Source organism: Oryctolagus cuniculus, chromosome 6 (assembly GCF_964237555.1).
Source record: "Oryctolagus cuniculus chromosome 6, mOryCun1.1, whole genome shotgun sequence".
NCBI classification, from domain to species: Eukaryota; Metazoa; Chordata; class Mammalia; order Lagomorpha; family Leporidae; genus Oryctolagus; species Oryctolagus cuniculus.
Genome location: NC_091437.1, coordinates 149,056,772 through 149,069,454, shown reverse-complemented (window position 1 = coordinate 149,069,454; position 12,683 = coordinate 149,056,772). Strand labels below are relative to the sequence as shown.

At 39.2% G+C, this 12,683-nt stretch overlaps 1 protein-coding gene across 11 annotated transcripts in view; it reads left to right on the top strand.

Annotated features, from left to right (window-relative positions):
* The window catches only part of ATAD2 (ATPase family AAA domain containing 2), a 91,862-nt gene that overhangs the window by 62,417 nt on the left and 16,762 nt on the right, over positions 1 to 12,683 (top strand). For all 11 annotated transcript variants that reach the window (XM_070075455.1, XM_070075454.1, XM_051844788.2 and 8 more), the window contains 6 exons: positions 2,508 to 2,667; positions 4,041 to 4,131; positions 4,694 to 5,008; positions 6,316 to 6,442; positions 6,713 to 6,899; positions 9,209 to 9,394. In XM_070075455.1, the coding sequence (XP_069931556.1) occupies positions 2,508 to 2,667; positions 4,041 to 4,131; positions 4,694 to 5,008; positions 6,316 to 6,442; positions 6,713 to 6,899; positions 9,209 to 9,394 (1,066 nt within the window). The remainder of the gene's footprint in view (positions 1 to 2,507; positions 2,668 to 4,040; positions 4,132 to 4,693; positions 5,009 to 6,315; positions 6,443 to 6,712; positions 6,900 to 9,208; positions 9,395 to 12,683) is intronic.

The window sequence follows — 12,683 nt, the reverse complement described above, 5'->3', positions numbered from 1 at the left end:
ACTTCCCAAATGGCTGCGACAACCAAGGAAGGGCCAGGGCAAAGCCAGGAGTCAGAAATTTCTTCCAGATATTCTACATGAGTGCAGGAGCCCAGGCACTTGGTCCACCCTTTTCTGCCTTTCCGGGCACATCAACAGGGAGCTGGATTGGAAGTGGAGCAACTGGGAATTGAACCAGTGCCCACACGGGATGTTGGTGTTACAGGTTGCGGCCTCAGCTGGTCTGCCACAGCACTGGCCCCCAACCTCTGGTTTTTTTTAACCAGTAATAATTTTGCTTCCTCCAACTTGTTCCAGGAGATAGATGTTTGAAGACACTTTGGTTGTGATAAATGGTAAGGGTCAACTATTGTTATCCAGTGGGCGAAGACCAGAAATGCTGTTTAATATCCCATAACACAGAGGATCAGCCCCATGACACATAAATGTCAGTAGTACCAAGGCTGAGGAACCTTGACCTAAATAATAATCAGTGGCTGCTAAAACGGTATTTAAAAATCTTGTTAAGGGAGTTTATGACGGGTAGAGTGAACTGATAACACTTTACTTAAACCCAACCTACTGATTGATTTTAAGGGAGAAACTGGTATTATGTGCCTCATCCAGTAATTCAATAAGAAGTACAGAGTATCTTCCTATGGTATATGCTACCTAAACAATTCAACTTCCATCTTTTAAGCTTCTATATCTAGAAGTTGATAAACAATGTGAAAGATAAAATGAAAAGTTAATATCTCCTTCAAGAAGCAGCAGCCCAGTCCAGAATGTGAACTGATAACCAGAAAGGTGACCCGGTTTCTTCAACAAATAAATGGCTTAGAGGGGGAAATAATGAAGCACGCAAATGAGAAATGTTAAGGATTTGAAGAACAAGTGACCTACAGTTGTATGTGGATCCTGGAAAAGATATTTTGAGACAATCAAGAAAAATTGGATATTGATGATTATTGTCATTTACTTTGGGGTAATGATATTGTGGGGGGGGGGTAACTTTGTAAATTAATCTCATTTATTTGAAAGACACAGCAGTCTCACATTCTCCAGTTCATTTTCTAAATGCCCACAGCAGCCAGAGTTAGAAGGCAGAAGCCAGGAGCCTGGAACTCAATCCAGGCCTCCCACATGGGTGGCAGGGACCCAAGTCTAGAACCATCACCACTGCCTTCCAGGAAGCAGCAGAACCAGGACTCAACCCGGGCACTCTGATATGGAATGAGATGTCCCATGTGGCATCCTAACTGCTGCATCAAATGCCTACCTCTGTGGTTTTGGCTTTTTTAAAAGTTGTTATCTTTTAGAAATACATACATGAAGTACTTTGGTGAATATTTGTGGATTAAAGGGCATGTCTGATGGTGCCAGTGTTGTGGCAGAGCAGATTTAACTGCCACCTGTGATGTCAGCATCTCATGTGAACACAGGCCTGGCTGCTCCACTTCTGATGCAGCTCCTTGCTAATGGAAAGGAAAAGGGAAAGTTGCTGACTTCTGCCTGGCCCAGTCTCAACCATCCCGGCTGTTTGGGGAACGTACCATTGGATGGAAGATCCCCACTCCACACACACACACACCGTAACTCTGCCTTAATTTTGTGTGTTTTTTTTTTTTTTAATCTTTTATTTGAATGTTTATTTAGTTGAAATTCAGAGTCACAGAAAGAGGAGAGACAGATCTTCCATCCGCTGGTTCGCTCCCCAGATAGCCTCAATGGCCAAGGCTGGGCCAGGCTGAAGTTGGGAGTTTCTTCTAGGTCTCCAATGTGGATGGGATGGCAGGGGCCCAAGGGCCATCTTCCACTATCTTCCCAGGCCACCAGCAGGGAGCTGGATCAGAAGTAGTGCAACTGGAACACAAACTGGTGCCCACATGGGATGCTGGTATTTCAGGTGGCAGCTTTACTTAATATACCACAACACCAGCCCTGTAAATCTGCCTCTTAGATAAATCTTTTAAAAAGTTATGTCTGAGATTTTTCTTTTTCTCTGAAAGCATTGTAATGGAGACCTAAAAAAGGGATACCAGTTGTTGAAGCTGGATAGTAAAGATTCGGAAATTTTACTAGTCTTTCTCCATAATAAAAAGTTTAAAGTATAATTGGAATCTTACTATTTTTTTGCTTCAGGCATATTCTACTTTATTTTGATGTTCTTTGTTTGATAATGTATCTTTAATGAAGCATTTTATAGTTTTAGATACTGTTTATTCTGCCTGGTACTACTAGTATCTTTTTAGTATTATATACTTCTTTGAGAACTTTTAAATGTGAAATTATGCTTTGTGAAGTGACTTCAGGATACATTTGAGGCTCACTGAAGACCATCTGTGTGTTCCACTGATTGCAGTTTCTATGTGCCATGCAGTATGTTACTAATAGATTTTTCTTATCCATTGAAAGTAGTGTACTCTGATAATTTGTTCATATGTTTAATACATTACATCTTACCCAAAAATTAATGAAATTTTTGTCTATTGTTTACTAATCTCATTTTCTATTGTTTTTTAATTTAGCTCTATTGTTTCCACCCTGCTAGCTCTCATGGATGGATTGGATAGCAGAGGAGAAATTGTGGTCATCGGTGCTACCAATAGACTAGATTCTATAGACCCTGCTTTACGAAGACCTGGTCGTTTTGACAGAGAATTCCTTTTTACTCTGCCTGATAAAGATGTAAGCATGTAACCTCACTCAGATTTTCACAAAATATGTTGCTTTTTGTCATTAACAAGTCTTATAAAACAAAAATGCCAATATTCTTTAGTATCATGATCTTATCATATATGATAGTTCATATTTTTTACTCATTAAATGTAATAGTGCCCCCCCTTTAAAATTCTACCATTTTGAGCAAAGCCTTTGTTTTTTTAATAGAAAGATTTTATTTGATAAATATAAATTTCTTAAGTACAACTTTTAGATTATAGCAGTTTTTTCCCACACCCACCCTTCCACCTCACACCATCCAACCTGCTACTTCCTCTCTCATCCCATTCTTCATTAAGATTCATTTTTAATTATCTATATACAGAAGATCAACTCAGTATAGAGGTAAAAGTAAAGTAAAAGTAAGAGTAAAGGTATCAACAGTTTGCACCCAGCACAGACACAAAGTAAAGTACTGTTTGAAGACCATTAATTCTTATACTACAACACATTAAGGACAGAGATCCTACATGGGGAGCAAGGGCACAGTGACTCTTGTTGTTGCTTTAACAATTTTCATCTTTAGGACATCAGTGAGCACCTGAGGCTCTTGTCATGAGCAAACACAGCCTTTGTATGTTGTCAGTTTTGATTTGGAACAGGGTGGGCAACATACAGCCTGCAGGCCATGTAAGGGCCACAAAATCATTTGATTTCCCCTTGCGAAGATAACTGCAGGTGGGATTTGAAATTCAGTAAATGTATAGCAGGCTAATTTTTAAGTGGATAATTTTGTATATCCTATGAATGATGTATAAATACCCAGGTGGCCCTTGGAAAACAAAAGATTTCCCCATTCCTGCTTAGAACATGTGGCTTAATGAGCAATTTTTAACCAGTTTGTTAGCTTTGACTCTTTTATGACTACCATCATATAATTCTACCCAATTATGGTAAGGCCACTGAATCTTTACAGAACTACCCATGAAAATATGGGTAGAGCTTTCAGTACTCTGAAAACAGTTTTAATTTGTACCAGAATGAACAATTCTTCAGTAGTTACTTAATTTCTGTCACATTTATGTTGAATATAACTTGAGCACTGTACTTGGAAATGCAATCCTGTTTAGCAATGAAACTAAATTCTTTGAATTCTTACAAAATCTTTTTTCACTCACTTTTGCTATACTGTGCTTCATATTCTGTTTATACTAAATATTGGTTGCTTAAAATTTTAGATAGTAGAAAGTATTTTAAATTGGAAATTATTTTAATTGGAATAAAATTAATTTTAATTGGTTGCTTAAAATTTTAGATAGTAAAAAGTATTTTAAATTGGAATTATTTAATTGGAATAATTTATTATTATACTCATAAAAAATAAAATTTTTTATTCATAGGCTCGAAAAGAGATTCTAAAGATTCACACAAGAGATTGGAATCCCAAACCTCTGGACACATTTCTAGAAGAGCTAGCAGAAAACTGTGTTGGTAAACATTGTTTTAAACACTTAAATTAAGTACTACATTCATTTCAAAGTAGTCCTACAAGGTTATATTTAAAGAAAAAATTGTGTTTGTTTCTCATTTATTATTTGTGCTATATTTTTTCTTCTTGCATTGTCCTGGATATTAAATAGAGATATTTGAGGATTTGTCGTATAACTCTCACATCAGTCTGGTACAGTAGATAACATTATCTCTGTTTTACAGATGAAATGTCTGGAGAGCATAAGTGGTTCTCCAAAGATCCTATGGGTAGTAAATGATAAGCTAGAATTTGAACATAGTCTATCTGGTTTTAAAATGCTTGCTGTTGACTCCTACACTGAAGTTTGTGCTTATGGACATATTTTACTCATAGGTTGATTGATTGGCTAATGGTTACTACCACCATAAAAGTTCACTGACTAATTGAGAGATTTTAATCATATTACTTTTAATTATTTTAATAGCTACAATATTGCTAGGTTAATTTTAAATTTCCTTTTAACCATGGTCATGCTAACAGGGTTTTGGTGGTTTTGTCTGTTTTCCTGGTTGCTTTGGATAGGATATTGTGGTGCAGATATTAAGTCAATATGTGCTGAAGCTGCTTTATGTGCTCTTCGTCGACGCTATCCACAGATCTATACCACTAGTGAGAAACTACAGTTGGATCTCTCATCAATTAATATCTCAGCTAAGGATTTCGAGGTAGCTATGCAAAAGATGATTCCAGCCTCCCAAAGAGCGGTGACATCACCTGGGCAGGCCTTGTCTGCCATTGTGAGACCACTGCTGCAAAGCACTGTTCACAAGATCTTAGAAGCCCTGCAGAAAGTATTTCCACATGCAGAAATCGGAACAAATAAAGATTTACATTCAGGTATAAAACATGATTAATCATTCCTTTTTTTATTTGATTTTTAAATTTTTTATATTTATTTTGTTTTTATGTTTTATTGATTGGTTTTATTTAATCTGCTGGTCTATTCCCCAAAAGCCCACAATGGCTGGGGTAGTTAAGGGCTAGACTGGACAGGGCTGGGTTGAAACTGGGGGATAAGAACACCATCCAGGCTTCCCATGGAGATGTCAGGAGCCCAACTTCTTAAAGCATCACCTCAGTCCCCCAGGCCCTGCACGTGCAGGAAGTTGGGTGAGGTGAGGAGCCAGAGCCCGGTATGAAACCCAAGAACTCCATTAGAGAGACCAGATTCTTAACTGCTAGGCCAAATCCCCTTTCTAGACTGACCATTTAAAGTTAGTGTTGTTAATCAATAAAATTAAATATGTTCCAGAAATGTTTCCTTAAAAAAGTCTCTTGAATTTGGTCATGTTTTCCCAAACCATTTAAAATTTGGAATGAATTTTTTATTTGCTTGGGGTTTTTCATTTTTTTTAAAGATTGATTTGAGGGAGAGACAGAATCTTCCATCCACTAGTTCACTCCCCAAATGGCTGCAACATCCAGGACTGGGCCAGGCCAAAGCCAGCAGCTTCATCCCAGTCACCCCAGTGGGTGCAGGGGCCAAAGGACTTGGGCCATGTTTCATTGCTTTCCGAGGCACAGTAGCAGGAAGGTGAATCAGAAGTGGAGCAGCCTGCACTGGAACCAGCACTGCAGGTGGCAGCTCTACTTGCTACACCACAGTGCCAGCCCCTATTTGCTTGTTATTCGTAGCTATATATATATATGTATATATATATATATATATATATTTTTTTTTTTTTTTTTTTTTTTTTTTGACAGGCAGAGTGGACAGTGAGAGAGAGAGACAGAGAGAAAGGTCTTCCTTTGCCGTTGGTTCACCCTCCAATGGCCGCCGCAGCCAGCGCGCTGCGGCCGGCGCACCGCGCTGATCCGATGGCAGGAGTCAGGTGCTTCTCCTGGTCTCCCATGGGGTGCAGGGCCCAAGCACTTGGGCCATCCTCCACTGCACTCCCGGGCCATAGCAGAGAGCTGGCCTGGAAAAGGGGCAACTGGAACAGAATCCGGCACCCCGACCGGGACTAGAACCCGGTGTGCCAGCGCCGCAAGGCGGAGGATTAGCCTATTGAGTCACGTCGCCGGCCAATTCGTAGCTATATAAATATTTTTATTTTTAAAAAATTCCATCGAAGATGCTAATTTGCTAACTGAAGCATTATATAAAGAAAAGTTACTGATGTATAGGTTTTTTTGTTTTACAGATATTTCTTGTCCTCTGTTAGAAAGTGACTTGGCATACAGTGATGATGATGTTCCATCGGTGTATGAAAATGGACTTTCTCAGAAATCTTTGAATAAGGCAAAACAGAATTTTCTTCATTTGCATAGGTATATTTTCCTTGCAGACAAATTTTTTTTGCTGTGTAAGCTAAGTTAAAATATCAGAAAAATTTTTATTATTATAGTTGTGACTGTAGTAGATATTAAACTACATAAAGGTATTGCTAAAAATCTGTGAGGGTCATTTATTACCAGAAACTGTGAGCCATGTTGATTGGTGGACTATATAGTCAAGACATTTTACTTAGGGAAGTAACTTTGGAGAAACCGGAACTTTTGTGTTTTCTAAAACATAGCTTAATTAATCATTTCTTTCAGAAATGCGTGTTTCCAACCTATGTCTTTCCGACCAAGAATGTTGATTGTGGGAGAACCAGGGTTTGGACAGGGTTCACACTTGGCACCAGCTGTCATCCATGCTTTGGAAAAGTTTACTGTATATACATTAGACATTCCTGTTCTTTTTGGAGTTAGTGCCACATCCCCTGAGGAAACATGTGCCCAGGTAATTATTCATTGTTGCCCAGATAAACTAAGGAGTGTTCCAGAGATAAAATCTAAAATTGTGTCATTCTTTTTGTGTTGTATTTGTCTTTCTGATTTCTCATTTCAGGATTATGAGACAGAGATATGCATAATTACTGAGTAAGTTAGAGTATAGCTTTTGGGGTAGGCATTTGGCCTGACAATTAAGATGCCTGCATCCCATATATTTGAGTGCCTGGGTTCATTCCTAGCTCTGGCTTCTATTTCCAGCTTCCTCAGCAAGTAATGGCTCCAGTGGTTGGGTTTCTGCCACCACATGAAAAAACTGGGTTGAGTTCCTGGCTCTTGGCTTTGGCCTGGCGCAGAACTTGGGTTAGAAGCATTTGGGGAGTGGAACCAGCAGATGCTGGCTGTCTTTTTTGTTTCTCCATCTCTTGAATAAGTAAAAATTGAAGAGAAAAAAAGTCATATGTCTAAATCCCAGGACTACCACTTAAAATATTTTTTAAAATTTTGTTTTTATTTGAAAAGCAGAGATACATATCTCCCGTCCGCTGGTTCATTCCCCAAAGTGTCCATAACAGCCAGAGCTAGGCTAGGCTGGAACTCATTCTGCCTCTCCCAAATTGGTGACAGGGACCCAGCTGCTTAAACTGTCACCTGTTACCTCCCAAGATATGATTATCAGGATGCTGGATTAGAAGCAAACCTAGGACTCCAACCCAGGGACTCCAGTAAGGGATGCAGCTTTCCCAAGCAACCAGTGCACTAAACGCATGTCCCTACCACTTAATATCTATGTGACCTTAGGAACGTTACTAGATCTTTGTCTGACTTCCCCTTTTACAAAATGGAGATAATATAGCTGATTGGAAAATTAAATGAAAAAGCTACTTAAAACAATGTCTGTTCCTCAATACAGATAGTCTGCAATTTCTGTTTTTGCTATTTTTATATTTAAATGGTTCAGGTTTTTTGTTTTTGCTTTCTGTTTTTGTTTTTTTGTTTGTTTGTTTGTTTTTAATTTGAAGGCAGAGTTAGAGGGGGAGAGATAGAGATCTTCCATTTGCTGGTTCACTCCCCCCAATGGTGCTAATGGCCAGGGCTGGGGTAGGCCAAAGCCAGGAGCCTAGAACTCCATTTGGGTCTGCCACGTGGGTGACAATGGCCCGATCACTTGGGCCGTCTTCCCATGATTGCCTAGATACTGGATTAGAAGTGAAGCAGCCAGACTAGTGCTAATACACAGACAGTGGTTTACTGCTGTGCCACAATGCTTGGACCAATATTTAAATGTTTTTAATAAAAAAATATTTACCAAATTTTTTTTAAAAAACTACATGAATTTCAAAATTTGCACCAAAATTAACATCTTTTTTTTTTAAATAACTTGTTATTCTTTATTTTTTAGATATATTTACTTATTTGAAAGGCAGAGTTACAGAGAGAGGGAGAGACAAAGAGAAAGGTCTTCTGTCTACTGCTTCACTCCCCAAATAGCCTCAGTGGCTGGAGCTGAGCTGATCTGAATCCAAGAGCGAGGAACTTCTCCAGGTCTCCCACACCGGGGCAGAGGCCCAAACACTTGGGCCATGTTCCACTGCTTTCCCAGGCCATAGCAGAGAGCTGGACTGGAAGTGGAGCAGCCGGGACTCAAACCAGCACCCATATGGGATATCAGTGCCATTCGGAGGCTCAGCCCACTATACCACAGTGCCAGCCCCAAAATAACATCTCTTAATTCAGTTTTCTGTGAATTGTTTGATTATTTTATTTTTATTTTTATTGTTTTTGTTTAACCTTGATTACCACAGTAGAAAAGTATACTATATTTTTGAGTTGTTTCTGGTTGTTTATTGCAATTCTCTTTTTTTTTTCCGGAAAAAAAAAATGACACTTTTATAAAACCAGAGGTTTTAAGATACGTAGGAGAAAACTTTTTTTAAAACTTGATGATTTTTGAAGGTGCTTAGCCTAACAATTACGAGGCCTGTATCCCACATCAGAATACCGGGTTTCATTCCCAGCTCTAGTTCCTGACTCCAGCTTCCTACTAAAACATACCCTGGGAGGCAGCGTTGATATCCCAGTTGGGCCCTTGAATCTCCCTGGTGGCCTGAATTGTGAGCCAGTGGGTGGGAGCATTGTCTCCTGCTCTCTTGTTTCACTGGCAGCCTCCACTTCTCAAATCTTTAAGAAAAACATGAGGGTTTTAATTGACAATTCTGTGAAGTTACATCATATTTTAGACTAATAGAACTTGGAATAATAACTGATGTGCTGGCTCTCAAAATGAATATAGATCTCCCCCCACTCTGTGTTTTTTAGATGATTCGTGAAGCTAAAAGAACAGCACCAAGTATAGTGTATGTGCCACATATCCACTTGTGGTGGGAAATAGTTGGACCAACACTCAAAGCCACGTTTACCACGTTATTACAGAATATTCCTTCATTTGCTCCAGTTTTACTACTTGCAACTTCTGACAAACCCCATTCTGCTCTGCCAGAAGAGGTAATGGGGGTGGGAGAGTATTACACTTTACAGAGAGAGTTGTTTGTACCAAAGTAGTTGTAGCCTATTATAAAAATGTATGTACTGCAAAGTGATAAGGAATAGTTATCAAAAATAATATACTGGTATATGTGCTCATCGGGTAGAATGGTATGTTTCTATGTACAGTAAAGATGGCTTATAAGTTTTTTCTCTTATGAAAATGGGATTATAATAGGGTGGGAAGTATCGCTATGTTCCTAAATCTATATATATGAAATACATATATATTTGTATATATACAAATATTTGTATAACTTAATTTTTAATGAGATTATATGATGCATAGTACTCTAGCTACAGTTTGCTTTAGTCACTCTTCAGTGTGTCTTATATATCCGTCAGTAATTACTTCTCTGTCCTATTAAAAGTTGCATGGCTTTTTCTGTTTTTCTGTTTGCAATTTACCCAAATCTTTGTTGATGATATTTTGGTTGTTTCCTTATTTTTTTTTTTCTATTGAAGTTTCTACAGTGATCATTTTTGTGTTTTAATTTGTATTACTGTGTGAAGTTTTCTAGCATTAGTCCCTAGAAGTAGAATAATTACAGTTGAGTCAGAGTACAAGTTCATTTTGGTGTAAAAAATAATACACATTTTCTTTGAACTTTTTAAAAGCTCCTGATTTGTACAGGTTTCAAAAGGTTTTTATACCAAAATAAACTCACCTTTTAATTTTCATTTTTACAAAAACTTTTGAAGAATGCTTGTATTCTTGGTAATAAACCATACTGGTTGAACTTGTTTATGTGGATATGACGAGATTGAAAAAAACATATCATCAGTTTAACTTGGGAAATCTTATTGATTTTTTTTTTTGATTTTTTTTTTTTTTTTGTATTGTAGGCTGAAGTTAGATAGTGTGAGAGAGATAGAGAGAAAGGTCTTCCTTTGCCGTTGGTTCACCCTCCAATGGCCGCTATGGCCAGAGCTACGCCGATCCGAAGCCAGGAGCCAGGTGCTTCTTTCTGGTCTCCCATGTGGGTACAGGAGCCCAAGGACTTGGGCCATCTTCCACTGCTTTCCCAGGCCACAACAGAGAGCTGGATCAGAAGTGGAGCAGCAGGGACTAGAATCGGCACCCATATGGAATGCCAGTGCTTTAGGCCAGGGCTTTAACCTGCTGCACTACAGCGCCAGCCTCTAACTTTATTCTTAGTGTAACATTTCCCAAGCATATACTTGTAAATTAGGTAAAATATTTCAGTAACACACTGCATAGTAAGAGGAATTAGAATGCGACTAGGAATTGCTCATCTTTGTAAATAAATAGTGTAGTCTGTATGGATTTAAATGAATGATAATACTTTTTTCTTAAGATTTATTTATTTATTTGAAAGGCATAGTTACACAGAGGCAGAGAGAGAATGAGAGAGGTCTTCCATCCACTGGTTCACTCACCAAATGGCTACAACTGTGCTTATCCAAAGCCAAGAGCTTCTTCAGGTCTCCCACGCGGGAGCAGGGGCCCAAGGACTTGGGCCATCTTCTACTGGCTTCCTAGGCCATAGCTGAGAGCTGGATTGGAAGTGGAGCAGCCGGGACTCAAACTGGCACCCGTCTGGGATGCCAGCACTACAGGCAGCGGGTTTACCCACTATGCTACAGTGGTGATCCCAACACTTTTGAGGATTAAATAGTTTTTAGTGATTCAGTGATATTGTCCATATGATATTGGACTGAAATAAACGGGTACTTGTGTATTCTGTTAGCTACATTGAAATCTGCCCATCTCAAAGTTGCAGTCAGAAAATGTCTGTCTATATGCATGATACTAGGGAACTGTAGCAATGGCAAAGCAGTCCAAAAGGTTGAAAAACAAAATGCTAATCAGTGGGATAGAAATGTTCATGAAACCATGAAAGACAAAGCAGTGGGGATTTTGTTGAAGGTAACCACAATTCAAAGTGTGAAAGGACTGCTTTGAAGGGTCAAAATATTTTCTTTTTCTGGGTCAGTGCTAGGGAAGAATTAAAAAAGCCCCATGACAACTCCAGTGTAATTGGTTTTCAGTGTCTACCAAGCAGCAGTTATCAGAGTTGTTTGTCTTCAGAGAGAGCAATGCTTTTATTTGCAACTATGAGTTTCAGGAGAAATGAGGAGTCCCTTTTCATGGAAGACAAATTCTAGGCACGTTGTGTTTGTGGTGTAGGTTAGCTACTTTCATTATCTCTGGAGGTAAAAGCTAGAATAAACTGAAATAGAACCTGTGGACAATCAAAATTTTCAAAGACAAAGATGAACTTATTTTAAAAATAAGAATTTGAGGAAAGACAGTGCCTGGGTAATCATATCTGTATCTCAAATATTTGACAAAGAATCAATTTGAAATGTTAAATGAAATAACTGTCCCTCTTTAAAAAGAAATAAAAACATTTACTAGGGCTGAATAGGGGCAACACCAATGAGAATTAGCAAGGTGGAAGATCATAAGACCAGTCATTCTTAGAGTATGCAAACAAAAATACAAAGACTTTAAAACTACAGAAAAAGTTAAATGATGGGTATGGGAAATAGTTATACAACAGAACATTTTGTGTAATTAAAGTACACTGAAGGCCTGCGCTGCGGCTCACTTGGCTAATCCTCTACCTGCGGCACCGGCACCCTGGGTTCTAGTCCCAGTTGGGGCGCTAGATTCTGTCCCAGTTGCTCCTCTTCCAGTCCAGCTCTCTGCCATGGCCCGGGAAGGCAGTGGAGGATGGCCCAAGTGCTTGGGCGCCTGCACCCGCATGGGAGACCAGGAAAGTCCTGAAGAAAAATAATTTGATATGTAATTTTCTCCCCAACCAAGTTAGCACTTGAACGAGAGCAAAAGAAAGATATATTTGAACATACACTAAGGAACAACCCGTAAACCCCTTCCTGAAAGAATTGCTTTTTTGCCTTTTTTTTTTTTTTTTAAGATTTGATTGTTTAAAAGACAGAGTGACAGAGAAAGCATTTTTTATTTGTGAAAATGGCATGTAAGAAACAGTGATCGGGGGGCTGGCACTGTAGCGTAGCAGGTAAAGCTGCCGCCTACAGTGCTGGCATCCCATATGTGCACCAGATCGCGTTCTGGCTGCTGCACTTAGGATCCAGCTCTCTGCTATGGCCTGGGACAGCAGTAGAAGATGGCCCAAGTCCTTGGGCCCCTGCACCTGCATGGGAGACCTGGAAGAGGCTCCTGGCTCCTGGCATCAGATAAGTGCAGTTCTGGCTGTTGTGACCAATTGGGGAGTGAACCAGCGCGTGGAAGACCTCTCTT